At 36.4% G+C, this 15,595-nt stretch overlaps 1 protein-coding gene across 2 annotated transcripts in view; it reads left to right on the top strand.

Moving 5' to 3' along the window:
* The first annotated feature begins 1,619 nt into the window (after positions 1–1,619).
* The window catches only part of SLF2 (SMC5-SMC6 complex localization factor 2), a 44,252-nt gene continuing 30,276 nt past the window's right edge, over positions 1,620–15,595 (top strand). The window contains exons 1-6 of one of the 2 annotated variants that reach the window (XM_045854149.1): positions 1,620–1,897; positions 4,488–4,531; positions 5,038–5,774; positions 7,304–7,361; positions 11,469–12,457; positions 13,430–13,500. In XM_045854149.1, the coding sequence (XP_045710105.1) occupies positions 1,758–1,897; positions 4,488–4,531; positions 5,038–5,774; positions 7,304–7,361; positions 11,469–12,457; positions 13,430–13,500 (2,039 nt within the window). In that variant the 5' untranslated portion in view covers positions 1,620–1,757. The remainder of the gene's footprint in view (positions 1,898–4,487; positions 4,532–5,037; positions 5,775–7,303; positions 7,362–11,468; positions 12,458–13,429; positions 13,501–15,595) is intronic. The other variant, XM_045854150.1, reaches the window with a different exon arrangement.

The raw sequence follows: 15,595 nt of genomic DNA on the forward strand, positions 1-15,595 counted from the left end.
ATTCCTAATTAATTTTTCCTCTTGAGAGCTAACTGGAAAGGAAGGCAGTGAACTTCAGGTCAGTCAGGCATGTTCAGCTACGAAAGCAGTTAAATCTCAGCACAATAAACCTAAGACCTGTCTAAATTCTTTTGTGTCATTTAAGAATTTATTCCATCCAACTAATTGAATAGGACTGACAATTAAAGGTTGAACATCCTTAAGATTGATATTTTGGTTAATAATTTTAACAGTATGTGACCTATCTTTGGAAGATTTTATAAAAATCTTCCAAAATTAAAGTCTGTCTAAAGAATGCCCTGGCTGGTGTGACTCAATGGATTGAGTGCCAGCCTGAGAATCAAAGGGTCATGGGTTCGATTCCCAGTCAGGGCACACGCCTGGGTTGTGGGCCAGGTCCCCACTTGGGAGTACACAAGAGGCAACCACGCACTGATGTTTCTCTCCCTCTCTTTCTCCCTCCCTTCCCCTCTCTCTAAAAATAAATCTTCTTTAAAAAAGAACAAAGGAACTCGAATTTGCTCAGCACTTACTACATGAAAGACTCTGAACTGTACAGTTTACATTGCTTATCTAGTTTATGGTTTACAGTTACCCAGAAAAGTAGAACATCCATTTCATAGGTGTGGAAACTGAGGTTCAGATACTCTAATCAATCTCTCAGTTTGTAAAGGAAATCTCCAGCTCACAGTCTCCAGAGTACAGGCCATTTACAAGGGGGGACTGGAGACTGCTGGCGGCTTTCACTAATCTATGCTGTCCACACTTAACATGGGTAATTGAAACTTGACGCCACGTTCCCTTCAAAAATCTCCAAGGATGGCGGGCAGGTGTTCTCTCCCCCTGGGGCAGCTGCGTAGGGAGATAATCTATCCATGTTTCTCTCTCACATCAGTGTTTCTTTCCCTCTTTCTCATCAATAAAAAGTATCCTCTGGTGAGGATTTTTTAAAAAATCTGCAAGGAATCTGGCTGCTGAGACTTCATGCACTTCTTTTAGCAGCTTAGAAACAAAAGGTTTTTGTACAATAAAAAGTCTTTATTTCATGGGATTTTTTTCCTCCGTGAAAAAGAAAAACCCTTACAGAATGGACAAGTCTTCAGGCCCGGCTGTGTAGAATACAGAGGAAATGGTGACAGCATTAGTGCACTTTGACCTAAGATGCTACAAACATGTAATGAATAGCTGGGGATTTCTGACACACAACAGTATGACACAGAGAGCCAAACGGCTAGCCATCCTCAACCAAGGGCAGCTGCCGCTTGCATTTGCTTTTCGCAAACGTTGCCCCTCGCTTCCAACCCGGCGGGTTTCGCCGGCTGCCGCAGCGCCCACTACGACCCGCACCTTCCCGCCCCCGCGTGCCCGCCTGGACTGACGCGAACAGGACTCCGCAGCGCGCCCCGCCTCCTGCGCGCGCACGTGACGGTGGGCCAGTTTTTCTTCTCCCCTCCCCCTCCCCGAAACCCCTCCTTCTCCTGAGAGGCTGCAGCTTTCTATTGCGCCACTACTGGAACGACCGCAGTACCAGCCAATCAGAACCCTATTCTTCAAGTAGGGCCCGCCCCCTGGTGGTCCTCAGGTTCCTTCCCGCTCACTTAGGAGTCACTTCCGAAGAGAGAGAACCGCCATGAAGAGAGAAGGGGGTGCCGCCCACCTCTGCTCCCACAGCTTCCCCGAGTCCCAGCAGCAAGACGGCAACCACGCAACCAGCTTCTCCAGTCACAGCTTATGCCGCCGTCGCCAGCGGCGCCGACATGACAAGGCGCTACATGCTTGCTAGGCCAGGTTTCCCCTCATCCCCAGCCCCGGGGTTGTCGCCCCCGCGCTGCCATCTGAGACCCGGTAGTACCGTCCCTGCTGCAGCGGGAAAAAGAACAGAGAGTCCTGGGGACAGGTACCGTGCAGAGGGCTTGAGAAGGGGCCGGGTCGTGGGGGCAAGGGTATGAGGGAGGACTGCGGACGGCTGTTCTTCCAGTTCCCGCCACCCTTCGCGAGCTCGGGCCTCGGCGTTTGGGGGCCTGGCAAACCTCCGCCCCGCCTCCGCGCGGGGACATCTGGGAGTTCGAGTTTCCTTTTCTGTAGTTGGGACTCGGTCTTCTCGGTCTAATGACCACTGCCTGGGAGGCTACGGAGACCCCGCCTTAGGTAGACGTGATTTTTGTCCTTTATGATAGATAGCTGGACCCGGGGCCCTAACCGGTTAGTGCATATTTAGGTGGTTTTCTCAACTTTGTTAGTCCTACTGTCTAATAGTATAAACCTTTTTTCTATATTGTGGGTGAAATTATGTAAGATGTGATGAGGGAAACCCACGAATTACTTTATAGTTCAGTATAAACGGTAATTCATACTTAAAAGAAAATGCAGATTTGGAATGTGATATGTTTTCTCCAGAAACTTGTTGCCAAGAGGTCAGTTTTTATGTAAAGATTTTGTGGGAGCTATGTAATGAGACTGGGAGTTTCCTCAAATGACATCCTCTGACAATAAAACATGTTTAAATTCTCTACACACTTGGTACTGTCTTTTTTATTTTAAGTTTAAGAGCTTGTAACATAAGTTTAACAATAAATTTACCTTCTGTTATTGCAGTACAGGGCCACAATCCCTTATCTTAATTCTGAAAATCAGAAAGCTATGAAAACTAAAAGTTTTCGGTAAGTTTGGCACCACATCTTACTTGGTAGCCAAACCTGACTATAACTAATGGAAGGCTGTATATGGCCTTTATCCCATTAAGTATGAGTATTCGTAAGTTTTGCTGGAAAAATATTAATTTGTTTACAGGGTGCAATATCAGACCCTACTAGGGGGCTTTACATACTGCACCTAAGTTACCACCTTTCTAAAATCCAGTACATTCAGAATTCTAAAATACATTTAGCCCCAAATATTTCAGATAAGGGTTTGTGAGCTGTTACAATTTTTTTTATCTAGTTAAAAATAATTAATAGGCATTTTTGTGCATATGAACTTAGAGAACTATTCATTCTTGAAAGTTACATAGTGTTTTTACAAATGTCTTACAAAATCATTTTTCTCTCTGGAGTATTAATAAAAAAAAGTCAGGGATCAAACATTTTAAGGAAGAGCTATAGTGTTACTTTTAATAATTCATATGAAAACATATTATCTTGTTATGAATTAACTGCTTCTTAATCCTGTCTCATTTCTCTTTCCTCAGCCTGAAGGTATCATCATCCTTTACATCGTTTTTCTCCCCTTTACAGAACCTCTAGCATTTCTTTAACTGCTGTGTAGTGAATTTGCCTGATAGAATTTATTTTATGAAGACAAATGCATAGATTCTTCCTTCCATCATTCATTCATTTTATTACCTCTTGGCTTTTCCACACATTGTAGACTGTCAGTAAACTGTTAAAGGAGGACATTGTTTTTTTAATGTGACCAGTAAAGTGTACAAGATGAAGAAACTTAACCTTTAAGGGACCTGAATTGTTCATTTTCTCTGAGCATTCCAACTTCTTAGTGAATAAATGTTTAGGAATACTCATACACCACTGCTTATTCTCTTTAAATAAAATAATTACATTTTAGCAAAATTTGCCAAAAAAGTTGATTTTTTGCTCTACATATCACTCTTTATGCAGCTGATGAATAACTCTTAAAGACATGAACAAAGCGGAATACAAATTCTAATAATATGGTCCTGTTTCACTTTGTGTCCACTGTAGGGTACAGAAATCCTTAACAATGAAAACAATATGGTTTTTGTTATTCTTGTTAACTTCCTTTTTATTTTGTTTGTGTTTTTCCCAGGTAGTGTGTTGTTTTTGTAAATATCTTAAGAATTCTTAGATAAGTTAAGATTTTTGAAATACTATGTAGTTGTGAACTCATTCCAATTTCTGCTGTTATTTAGATTACCACCTTACTGTAGTATATGAGAGGGTAGTATAAGGTTAATACTTCATCCTTTCTGTCTTTTCCCAGCACACTCTTCAGTTGCCTTCTCAGACCAGCCAGGTCACCCATATTGCCATTCTACTGCCATCTATTCTTGTTATGAATCTGTTCAGATTTTACTCAGTTTTTACATCTTTCGGTATTCATTCAGCAGATATCTACTAAGCATTATTTTGTATCAATCAGTGAAGTTATCAAAGAATAGGATCAGATACCCTGAAGATCTTTTACTTTGTGTAGCAGTGAGCTTTTCAGCCCTAGGAAGCAGTCTACCAATTCCCTGGATTCACACTTCAATCTTATAATTTTAGTACTATAGATTACATAAACCTCAGTTGTACTTTTACAAATTTACTTCTGCAGGAATTTTTGAGTTATGTTTCCAATTTTTTACAATCAGCTGAGTAAAGCATTATTGCCATTGTCAGAATTTGATTAAACTAGATAGTGAAATCTAGCCTATATTCTACAAATCTAGTGCTCTCCACTTACTCTGAATTATTGAGATTTTAATATTTGCTTATGTGATTCCATATTAGTTATGCTTTTATTTTCAGGAGGCAGTCAATTATAAATTTCTTCAAAGCAGCTTCGAAACAAGGTATGTATACTATTAATGAATTTTTGTGGGATTTTTTTTGGAGGGAAATATATCAATTTTTAAATCTAAGCTCAGTTTGATTAAATAATGTTCAAAACTGAAAATATGAAAATGCAGTTTCTAAACATTATGAAGAAACTTTTTGCTGCTATACTTTTTTTAATTAGTCCAGTCAATAATTTTCATAGTGCATACTATTTTCATTTCTCTAACACAGTAACATTATTTCATAGAGCCATTAAGAGCTTACATGATACAGCAAAAGGGAGTCTTATGAAAGTTAAGGCTGTTAACAAATAAACCATTTTTTTAGCCCCATGATTAAAAATGTGTATCATCATATGATAATATGATAAAGTGTGTATCATCATTCTAACTAAACAATTTGAAATTTTTTGTGATAGCTTAGTATTTTAAATATCAATACTTTAAATAAATATATAAGGTGCAATAGTTTGTATATTTCTAATAACATGTGGTTTGTATTGTTTTAATTGGCTATTTAGACCGACATATGTTGGATTCTCCACAAAAATCAAACATCAGATATGGAGAAAGTGGTTTGTCCATCAATGGCACAGAGCAGTTTGAAAGGAAGTCATCTTCACCAAAAAAATCTAAACCCAAAGGGCTGCCATCAGAAAAGAGCCCTATTATAGAGGCTTTCATGAGAAGTGTTAAAGAGCACCCTAAAGATCGTGGTGTACATGAGTCATATCGGCCTTGTGTGTCACTAACCACCAAATGTCCAAAGACAGTTACAAAGACAGTCTATGTTCCTCCTTCGTGTCACCTGTCTAAAGAGATGAAGACACTAAAGAAAAAACATCGATCTCCAGAGAGAAGGAAGTCACTACTCACTCATGAAAATAGGGAGAAGAATGATAGAGATCAAGGCAAGACCAGTGCAGATACCAACAAGCAGGCCACAGTGACAGAAGCTGACATGTTCAAGAACACCTCCAGAAGTCTTAGCAGCAGGAGCAGCCTATCCAGGCATCACCCAGGAGAAAGCCCACTGGGAGCTAAGTTCCAGTCGTCACTAGCTTCTTACTGCAGAGAAAGACAACTAAAGAAGTTGAGAAAGGAGCAAATGGAGCAGAGAACCCACTCAGAAAATTCTTTCTCAGAAGCAAGCAGTCTTTCCTTAAAATCCTCTAGCATAGGAAAAAACGATCAACCAAGGCAGGAACAAAGTAAACAGAATGATGTCAGACCTGGAAAAAGTAATCTTTCAAACCTGGTATGTGCAATAATTACTGAATTAGCTGCGCTACTGCTTTATCATTTTTAGATATTAAATCTAAAAATACTTAATAATTGTTAACATCATACTGGTATCTTTTGTTAAGAAAATAATTATACATATATTCTGTAGAAGTTACTTTCATTAGGTTTTCTCCAGTTGTCAATCAAACTCAGTAAACCAGTGTTTCTTGCCTTTAATTTTTTCAGACTAGGAACAAAGATCTTACTTAATCAGAAAAGTAAACATTTTTTTTTTTAGGCAAGTATGGTCATTTTTAAATTAGGCTGTGCTGAAGGGAGATGCGTGAGGAATGGAAAATCAAAAACAGCAGGAAGTGGTTTAGAATAGAGGTTCTCAAAATGTGGTTCCTGGACTAGCAACAGCAGCATCACCTTGGAACTTGTTAAAAATACAAATCTCCGGCCCCACCCCAGACCCACTAAAACAGAAACTGCAGGTAGAGTCCAGCAATCTGTGATTAACAAGCTTTCCAGATGATTCTGATGCACTTTAAAGTTTGAGAATCACTGGTTTAAATATAAATCTTAAATAATTGAGTATGGGTCTTAGCTTAGAAAACTATCCAAATATATCTTAATCTCATATTTATCTTTTGAAACTAAACTGAATTTAGATCAGCATAAAAGCTGTCCTTCTTCCCTGAAAAGTCAAGTCGTTAAGCATATCTGTTGCAAAGAGCTTTTCTACATACAGAGCAAATACAGGAAGGTTAGGTAACAAGGAAGTGCTATGTGGAAAAGTTGCTATAAAATTTGTAAATCTGGTAAACCAAAAATAAACGAAACTATGATATTCTAGGAGTAGATAGAGATTGTTGCACTGTATGTTAATGGAAATTGTAGTTGGTGCCTTTGCCGGTGATTAAATTGCTGGTGATCAATTGAGTTTTGGCCCTAGCTGGTGTGGCTCAGGGGACTGAGTACAGGCCTACGAACTGAAGGGTTGCTGGTTTGATTCCCAGTCAGGGCACATGTGTGGGTCACAGGCCGGGCCTTGCAAGAGGGTTCTCTTACACGTTAATGTTTCTCTCCCTCTCTTCCTCCCTTCCTCTCTCCCTAAAAAAAATAAATAAATAAAATCTTAAAAAAAAATAGAGGTTAGTAACATTTGGTCCATTTCTATAAGATTTCAGTGTTTGGTGTTACGTTGATATTTAAACAGAAGCATTGAAGAGTCCATTTGATTGGCAAATATTAGGCTTACTATTTATTAAAATAATTGCACTGCTCTAATAGAATCTTAATCCTGGGTTGTTAATATAAATCTCTGAAATAGTGTATGAAAACTGACTTTACGGTGTTTTTATATTTTTATACTACACATGCCCTTTGTTTTTATAATAAAACTTAAGATTTAAAGTATTTTATTATAGGGAATTTACCTCCAAAAATATGTTCGTGCTTTATTCAGTCTAGAAATCTGTGTTTAAATATGTTGAAGAAAAATTCATATTATTTACTTAATCCAACTCCTAATGAATTTTTTTTTCATTTTGCTAATAGGAAAATGGACATCTCTCAAGAAAAAGATCATCTTCTGATTCATGGGAAACTGCTTCAGGTAGAATCAAAATAATTAAATTTATGAATTTGCAAATACATTTACATTTTAATGGCACTGTTTTTTAAAGCCAATTTGTTTAAAAATGCAGTTTCCTTCCTAGAGGTGAATCGAATGTCTAACTTTAGAGTTTGATAGTATTATATTCAAAATGAATAGTCCTTGAATTTAGCACATGTAATTAATTTGTGGTTTATCTTGACTCTTCTCTACATTTTTCAATAGTTCCTTACGATGTGTTTCTCATACTGGTGACATTCAGTGCCCTACTTCTGAATCCTTGGCTACAGTTTAATCTATATTCCTGGAATTGTGGATTATCTGAGATCTTGGTATTGAAGATGCTTTGTTTAAGGTTGAAACTGTTACCTTGATCCACTGCAGTCTTTCCTGTATTTTAAATACAAAGATCTCTTTTTAGAATCAAATTTCATGGACACTTACATGACACTAGTTTGTACTTTTATTATCTATTGGTTGAGAAAATACATAATAGCAAACAGCTACTGTTAACTCAGATGCTGTTAATTCAGTGTCTTTATTTTTTTACTAGAAAATAGGACAGTATAAAATTTAAACACTGTAGAAATTTATAACAAAAAATGGAAGGGCCCCAGAAATAACAACTGTTAATAGTTTGGTATATCAGAACTTTTTTCAGTTATGACTGCAAACTTTGAAAAACGGACTTTACAAATTTCCACACTCTCAATGATAATAGTAAAAAACATTTATTAAGCCCTTACTGTGTGACATGCCCTGTCCTATATCCTTTTAATTCATTGGAGCCTCCCATCCATATAAGGAGGTTGCTTTTAGAAACAAAAAATGGAGATATAGAGACAGTTCTGACTTACTGCTCTTCAGGTTTTGTGTAAAATTCTATTTTTTATATATTCTAGAAGTATATTGCATTTTGATCAAGTGACCTCAAGTGTTATAATCAATCTTCAGCCAGGGCTGAAATCATACTTAGTATCGTAGAAGGAGATTCCAGGATATAAGAATAAGTCTGAAGTTTTATGTTTTCTAAAAAATGTATTTAATTTTTATAATGTTGATTTTGATCATCAAATGTTAGTGAATTTTGACATTAATAGTGTAAGAACAGCAATTGCTCAATCATGAAATTGGTCCTGCACTCACTGTATTTCATGCTTCTAATATTAAATAAATAATCACTTTGCACTGAGGTGAATGGAAGAGCAAAGTATTTTTAGACTAGCTTCACAACTATAAGGGGCTGCTGGTGATGTTGCCACCAAGCTATTCAGCCTTTTTCCTCCCTTTGATAATGACTAAGATAAAAATTATTTTTAGTTCATGGGTTTACAGATTTCATCTGTGGTGACCAAAATAGTTTTATTTATATAATTCCACATACTGAACTTTTGAACACTGCTTGAAAAAGATGCTTCCTACATATTTTCAGAGGCAGGCTTAAGATGGTTGCCTTCACTTACATACAATTTTTAAAAATGTTTATTGGTTTTAGAGAGAAAGAGGAAAGGAGAGAGAAATATCGATTTGTTGTTCCACTTATTTATGCATTCATTGGTTGACTCTTGTATGTGCCCTGACCAGGGATTGAACCTGCAACCTTTGCATATCAGGATGACACTCGAACCAACTGAGCATCCTGGCCAGGGACTTATATTTTTATTCTAATATTTTTGCATGTTTTTCATAATCCTCATAATTGTGGTACTGTACTCTTTATACATTTATACTTCAATTGACTGTCAACAGAATATATAGAATATAAGGGGATTTTTCTTCATTCTAGATAACATGAAGAATGCTTACTTTATCTGAGTAGAAATTAATAATCTAAGTGTTATATCTTGTTTATATTACTATTACAGTTATCCATTGTGATGATGCTGTGTATTCATCACACGTCAATTATTCACACAAATGTTAGTAGTATAGACATTTGGCTCTTTGGTCTTCCAGAGCCTTGTCCTTTGGCTGAATTCTGAAGTCCAACTTAATCCATCCCTAGTTTATTCCATAATTAATTAATAGCTAATTCCCTATTAAGGGGCATTTAGATTTTTCCTCTTTTTTTCTTTACAGACTCAACCACTGGCTTATCTGAGCATTTTATATACTAATACATATTTTTTAATTTAATCTTTTATATTTTTCCATTACCATTTAGTCCCCTTATACCTACCTCCCCCAACTAATACATATTTGAAATGTTATAAAACATTCACTCTGAAGGTTGTCCAAGGGGTGCAAAAAGAATCATGAAACTTTTGCAGGTAATCCATTGCCCTACAGAGCTTGCAAAAAGGAAGCCTAACTATAGTACCAGTTCACCTTCCTCTAATTCTAGATGTTAAAATTTCTTAATAAGCTGATTTTTCCTAAACTTTGCTCACAAATAGTTTTTCTCTCCTCCTGGACAAGTCTTCAATTCAGTTCCTGAACAAAGCAGGAATTTCTTCTCATTACTAGCTGTATGTAAATGTCTGACTTCTCTAGGGAAATGGAACCAAACTTCAAATTGGCAGCTCTGTAGCTATCTTTCTTATAACCTTCAAACTTAAGACAATCAGTATAAGTGTACCCCAAGTCTTCCCTTTTTCTTAGTTAACTTGATTTCTTATCCTGCACTATAAGGGACCCCTATTTTTTATAACAAAACATTGAGCCCCAGAAAACTGAGTGGTCATAAATGGTTTCTTCAGGTAATAGGAGATACCTGTAGAAGAATGGACATGGAACATTTGTTTATAATTTATTTTTTATAAGATGAATTTTTCAGAATATTTATTCATCAAGGTATCCAAATTGCTTGACTCTTGAGGATTTTTTTGTTTGTGTCTTTTTCTTTTTAATCTGTTGAGGATTTGGGGAGTGGGGAAACATGGAGGATCTGCCATTACAGAAAGAAACTTGATTTAGGGAAATTTGATTTTTGAGAATACTGATTATATAGTAATTTTTAATGAGTGAATTTTAAGGGTGAATTAATGAAACCACATTTTTAAACAATAAGAAATTTTTAAAAACTGGTTAACTCAAATTTTTGTGGTTATTAAAGTGCTTCTGGACGGAGCTACTAACCCAGCTTATATTAGTTGTCTAGGGCTGCCATAACAGTTGCCAAAACCTAGGTGGTTTAAAACAACAGATATGTATTACTTTATGGTTCTGGAAGCTAGAAATCCAAAATTAAGGTTATCAGCAGGGCCTTGGTTTCTCTTACAACTCTAAGGGAGGATCCTTCCTTGCCTCTTATAGCTTCTGGTGTTTGTCTATAATCCTTGGCGTTCCTTGACTTGTAGATGCATCAGTCCAATCACAGCACATTCCCCATGTGTATCTTCACATCATCTTCCCTCTGCATGTATGTCTTCATGTCCACATTTCTCTTTTTATAAGGACACTAGTCATACTGAATTAGGATCTGCCTTGATGACCTCATTTTAATTTGATTACCCCTGTAAGAAACACTACTTGTAATGAACATCACATTCTGAGGTTCTGGGAGTTAGGATTTCACATACCACTTTGGGAGCCACAGTTTAACCCATAACATAGCTGAAGACTAGAGGGATACATGGGAAAGGATAAACAATTAAATACTAGGGTGGAAAACTTGGATTAATTTTTTTAATTAAGAAATTAAAATGTGTCTGCTTTCAACTAGTTACCGTATATGTGTTTTAAGGTAATGTAAATTTAGATATAGAAGTGTTACATTTCTGGAACCATGTAGTCCTTGGTCTAAGAAAGAGTGTTTATGCACTTGGAAGCAAAGTGCCTTTGGAATCCTTTCCTTGATATAGATACGTAGTTTTTTATGTTTGGGGGAATTATACCTTTAATTTTATTTAGGTAGTAAACTTAATAGTTTTGAAATAAAAATCAGCTTTTGTCATTGGCTTTAAATTTCTTGGACTGACCAATATTTATCAGTTAAAAAAATAAATGATGGTATTAACTTTTTCCAAATTCCATATGTGATGAATAATCTCAGCCTAAACTTTTAGAATCTAAACATTTTGTCAGGGTATTCTAGATACTAATTGAATAAACTTAAGTAAGATAGGAAAATATATTTTCACTAATCTGGCAAAAATTAAATTTTAGCAGGCTCTAAGCAGAATAAATTTCCTGACAAAAGAAAAAGGAACTCTGCGGACTCAGATCTGAAAAGCACAAGAGAATCTCTAATGCCGAAAGCTAAAGAGTCTTTCCTTGAGAAGCGTCCTGACGGACCACATCAGAGAGAGAAATTTATAAAACACATTGCACTGAAGACACCTGGTGATGTATTGCGCTTGGAAGATATATCCAGGGAACCGAATGAAGAAGCAGATTGTTCCTCTGCAGGCTTGGCACCTTCAAATTCTGGCCACCATTCTTCCAGGAATAGTGACCAAGTCCGTGTGGCAAGTACCAAAGAGACTAAGATACAGAAACCTCACTTATCTTTACCTCAGGAAAAGTCTGCAGTTAAAAAATCTAGCAACTTTCAGAAAAATAAAACTGCCAGCCCTGTGGCAGCAAAGGAGACAAAACTTCTACCTTTACTTTCCCATGTTCCAAGTGCTGGTTCCTCTCGGGTACCATTAAATTCTAAAAATTGCACTCTTTCAGTTCCTAAAAAAGAAAAAGAGCGGTCCTCATCTAAAGAATGTTCTGGGCACTCTGCAGAGTCCTCCAAACACAAGGAACACAAAGCAAAGACTAATAAGGCTGATTCTAATGTACCTTCAGGGAAAATTTCTGGGGGATCTTTGCATTCAGAAAATGGCACTCCTACAAAGTCTCCCCCAGCTGCTTTGGAAGTTGTGCCATGTATCCCAAGTCCTACAGCACCTTCAGATAAAACCCCTTCAGAAAAAGAGAGTTCAGGAAATTCCAATGCAGGTAGCAATGCACTGAAAAGAAAACTAAGGGGTGATTTTGATAGTGATGAAGAAAGTTTAGGTTACAACCTAGACAGTGATGAGGAAGAGGAAACATTAAAACCACTGGAAGAAATAATGCCTTGGAACTTCAATCAGACTCCTGCATCTACAGGAAAGCCTCCTGTTCCTTCCAAGGGGCTTGGATCTCAGTCATCAGACTATACAGTAAGTAGTTCTATAACATTATCTTTACTTGAAGAGGGAAAGATGGATTGATTAGTGAAAGAAGAATAGAATGTTAGAACTTATTTTAAAATCCAGTATTTGTTATGATTCATAATTGGTCTGCAACTGGTACAGTTTTTGTTTGATTAATGGGTTTCCCCTATCTTTAGTTTTATTACTGTAAATCAGTGGTCTCCAAACTTTTTTGATCACACACATTTCTATTAGTAAAAAAAAATTTTGAGCATGCACCCCAATATATTTGTATACTTATAGATTAATACATGTATCACTATGTACTTTCTAAAGAATATGCAAAAACAATTTAAAGGAAGAAGAAAAAAAGTATTTTCCTATAGAATTTATGTAGAAGTTACTATAGACTAAGTTCTACAGAGTATCTATAGAAGTTCCATATAAATAGAAGTTCTATTATTTTCTTCCTGCACCCCAATGGATCACCTTGCACACCCTCTGCTTTGGAGACCACTGCTGTAAATGAAGGTAGAGTGTAGAATGTTGTTAATTGTGGTGTGCAATTTTATTTATAAAGTGCTTCATTCTATCTTGGGAATAAGCTGAATTAAATTCTAATATGTCTGTAAAATTTGGTGGGGAAGGTGTTAATGCTCATGGTAACACCTAAAAATTAATAGTTTAATTCCACTAAAATAGAATTTAAAAATAAAGACAGGATAGCCATGGAGCCCTTGGGTGTTTACAGTCAGCTTCTAAGACTGGCAGGGTTTTATAAGTAGTGCCTTTTCTTATAGATGGTAAAATCAAATTGCCTGTAGTACAAAATACTAGATTTAAAGCATGATGGTGAAAATTCTTTTTTAAGAAAGGTATCCTCCTGGCCCAGGTTATTGAAATAGAAAATATTCTTTAGTATTCTGAGTAACTTAAAACATCCCAATTCTTTTACTAAGATATGTTATAAAGTATTCCTAAATTTTCTTCTTGTTTTAGGAACATGTTCATAGTGGAACTTACACAAATACTCTAGAGCGTCTAGTGAAGGAAATGGAAGACACCCAAAGGTTAGTTAGTATTTTGATTACCTGACTAAATTTAAATACTGTTTTAGAAATAAGATATTCTTGTTCATAGGCTGGATCAGAGGCTCCAGGTTTTTATGGTATACTGCATTAATTAATAATACAATTTTTTTCTTATAACAACTACTATCTAACTCAGGGGTGTCAAATTCATTTTCATCAGGGGTCACATCAGCCTCGAGGTTGCCTTCAAAGGGGCAAATGTAATTTTAGGACTGTATGAATGTAACTACTCCTTAACTAGGGGCAAGGAGCTCAGCGCTGCTTCTGGGTAAAAACAAGGTCCTAGGCCAGATAAAACAAGGTGTGGAGGGCTGGATTTGACCCACGGGCCTTGTGTTTGCCACCTGTGACCTGATACCTGAAATTCTTGATCAAAAGCCTTAGTAGAATTTTCACTTTTTTATTATGATAAAATAGATATAAAATTTACCTTTTTAATCACTTTTAAATGTATGGTTCACTGGCACTAAGTACCTTTACATTGTTGTGCAACCATCACCTCCATCTAGCTCCAGAACATTTTTTTTCATACTCCTTTACTAAAATTCCATATCCATTAACCTATAACTCCCCATTCTCCCATCCCCTGGTACAACAGTCATTCCATCAGTACTTTCTCTGTGAAATTGACTATTCTAAATACCTCATGCAATGGGATTATAAGCATTTGTCCTTTTGTGATTGACTTACTTCACTTAGCATATCTTCAGGGTTCATCCATGTTGTAGCATGTGTCAGAATTCCATATAGACACCACATTGTATTTATTCATCAATGGATACTGGAGTTGCTTCTATTTTTTGTCTATTGTAAATATTGCTGTTATGATCATGGCTGTACAAATATGCCTTCAAGTACCCACTTTCAATTTGGGATATATACCCAGAAGTGCAGTTGCTGGATCATATGGTAATTCTGTGCATCATTTTTAGAGGGACTGCCATACAGTTTAACATAGTGGCTACACCATTGTGCATTTTCACCGGCAGTTCACAAGGGTACCAGTTTCTTCACATCCTTAGCAAGACTTGGTATTTTCTGTTATTTTTGATAATAACTATCCTAAGGAGTATGAAGTGGTATCTCATTATGGTTTTGATCTGCATTTCGCTAATGACGTTGAGTACCTTTTCATGTTCTTATTGGCATTTGTATAGCTTGTCTGGAGAAATGTCTATTCAAGGTCCTTTGCTGATTTTTTAATTAGGTTGTTTGGGGATTTTTGTTTGCCAGGGTACAATTTTTTTTACATGTTTGTATGCCTGCTTAGTCCCCAGTTTTGATACCAGTATAACCAAACATGTTATTTCTACATCAGATTAACCATATTTTCAGGACCATAAGATGCACCTAGCTTTTAGAGGAGGAAAATAGGGAAAAAATTTTGAAGCAAAAAAATGTAGTAAAATATTTAATAACCTGTGGCCCCGCTCCACCACTGGACGCCACCCCCTTTTCCTCCCAAATTTGGGGGTAAAATATGTTTTACAGTCCGAAAAATGATACTCTTTTGAGGCAGTTTAGTTGTGAATGACACCTCTGACATACACACACAAAAAATCAAAGAGTTTGAGGGTCACAGTGACCCTGATGAAATTTACATAACTAGTTACAAAATGCTTTTGCTAATGAGATGGGAAAAATATCTTCCTTGAAGGAATATCCTTGAAATGAGCCCAGGGACCTTCACTAAAAGCTCAACTGGCTTGAAGTTGTCTTCAACTTCTTGAAGTTGTCTGTGTCTTAAACTTGATAACTAAGCAGCTAGATACAGGATTTGCAGATCTTACTAGGTCAGAAGTGTTTCCCTTTCTGAATATAATTAGAAAAATTACATTATAAAATTCTTTAAATGTGTGAATTCATGTGATTTGTGATAGATCAAAAATGATGTTGCTTATTTAAAATTGAACATTGCACAGACCAAAGGCAGAGATGCTAGTTTGATCTGATAATTGACTGTTTCTTGTTGTAATAGAGCAGTACATTTATCCGTCATTTACTGTTGTATTACACTTATCTACTGTGGGGCTGGAGTTGGGGATAAGGACCTCAGCTTAAAAAACGTAATCTT

This window comes from Phyllostomus hastatus, unplaced genomic scaffold (genome assembly GCF_019186645.2).
Source record: "Phyllostomus hastatus isolate PE091 unplaced genomic scaffold, TTU_PhHast_1.1 phas_scaffold_1066, whole genome shotgun sequence".
Classification (NCBI taxonomy): Eukaryota; Metazoa; Chordata; class Mammalia; order Chiroptera; family Phyllostomidae; genus Phyllostomus; species Phyllostomus hastatus.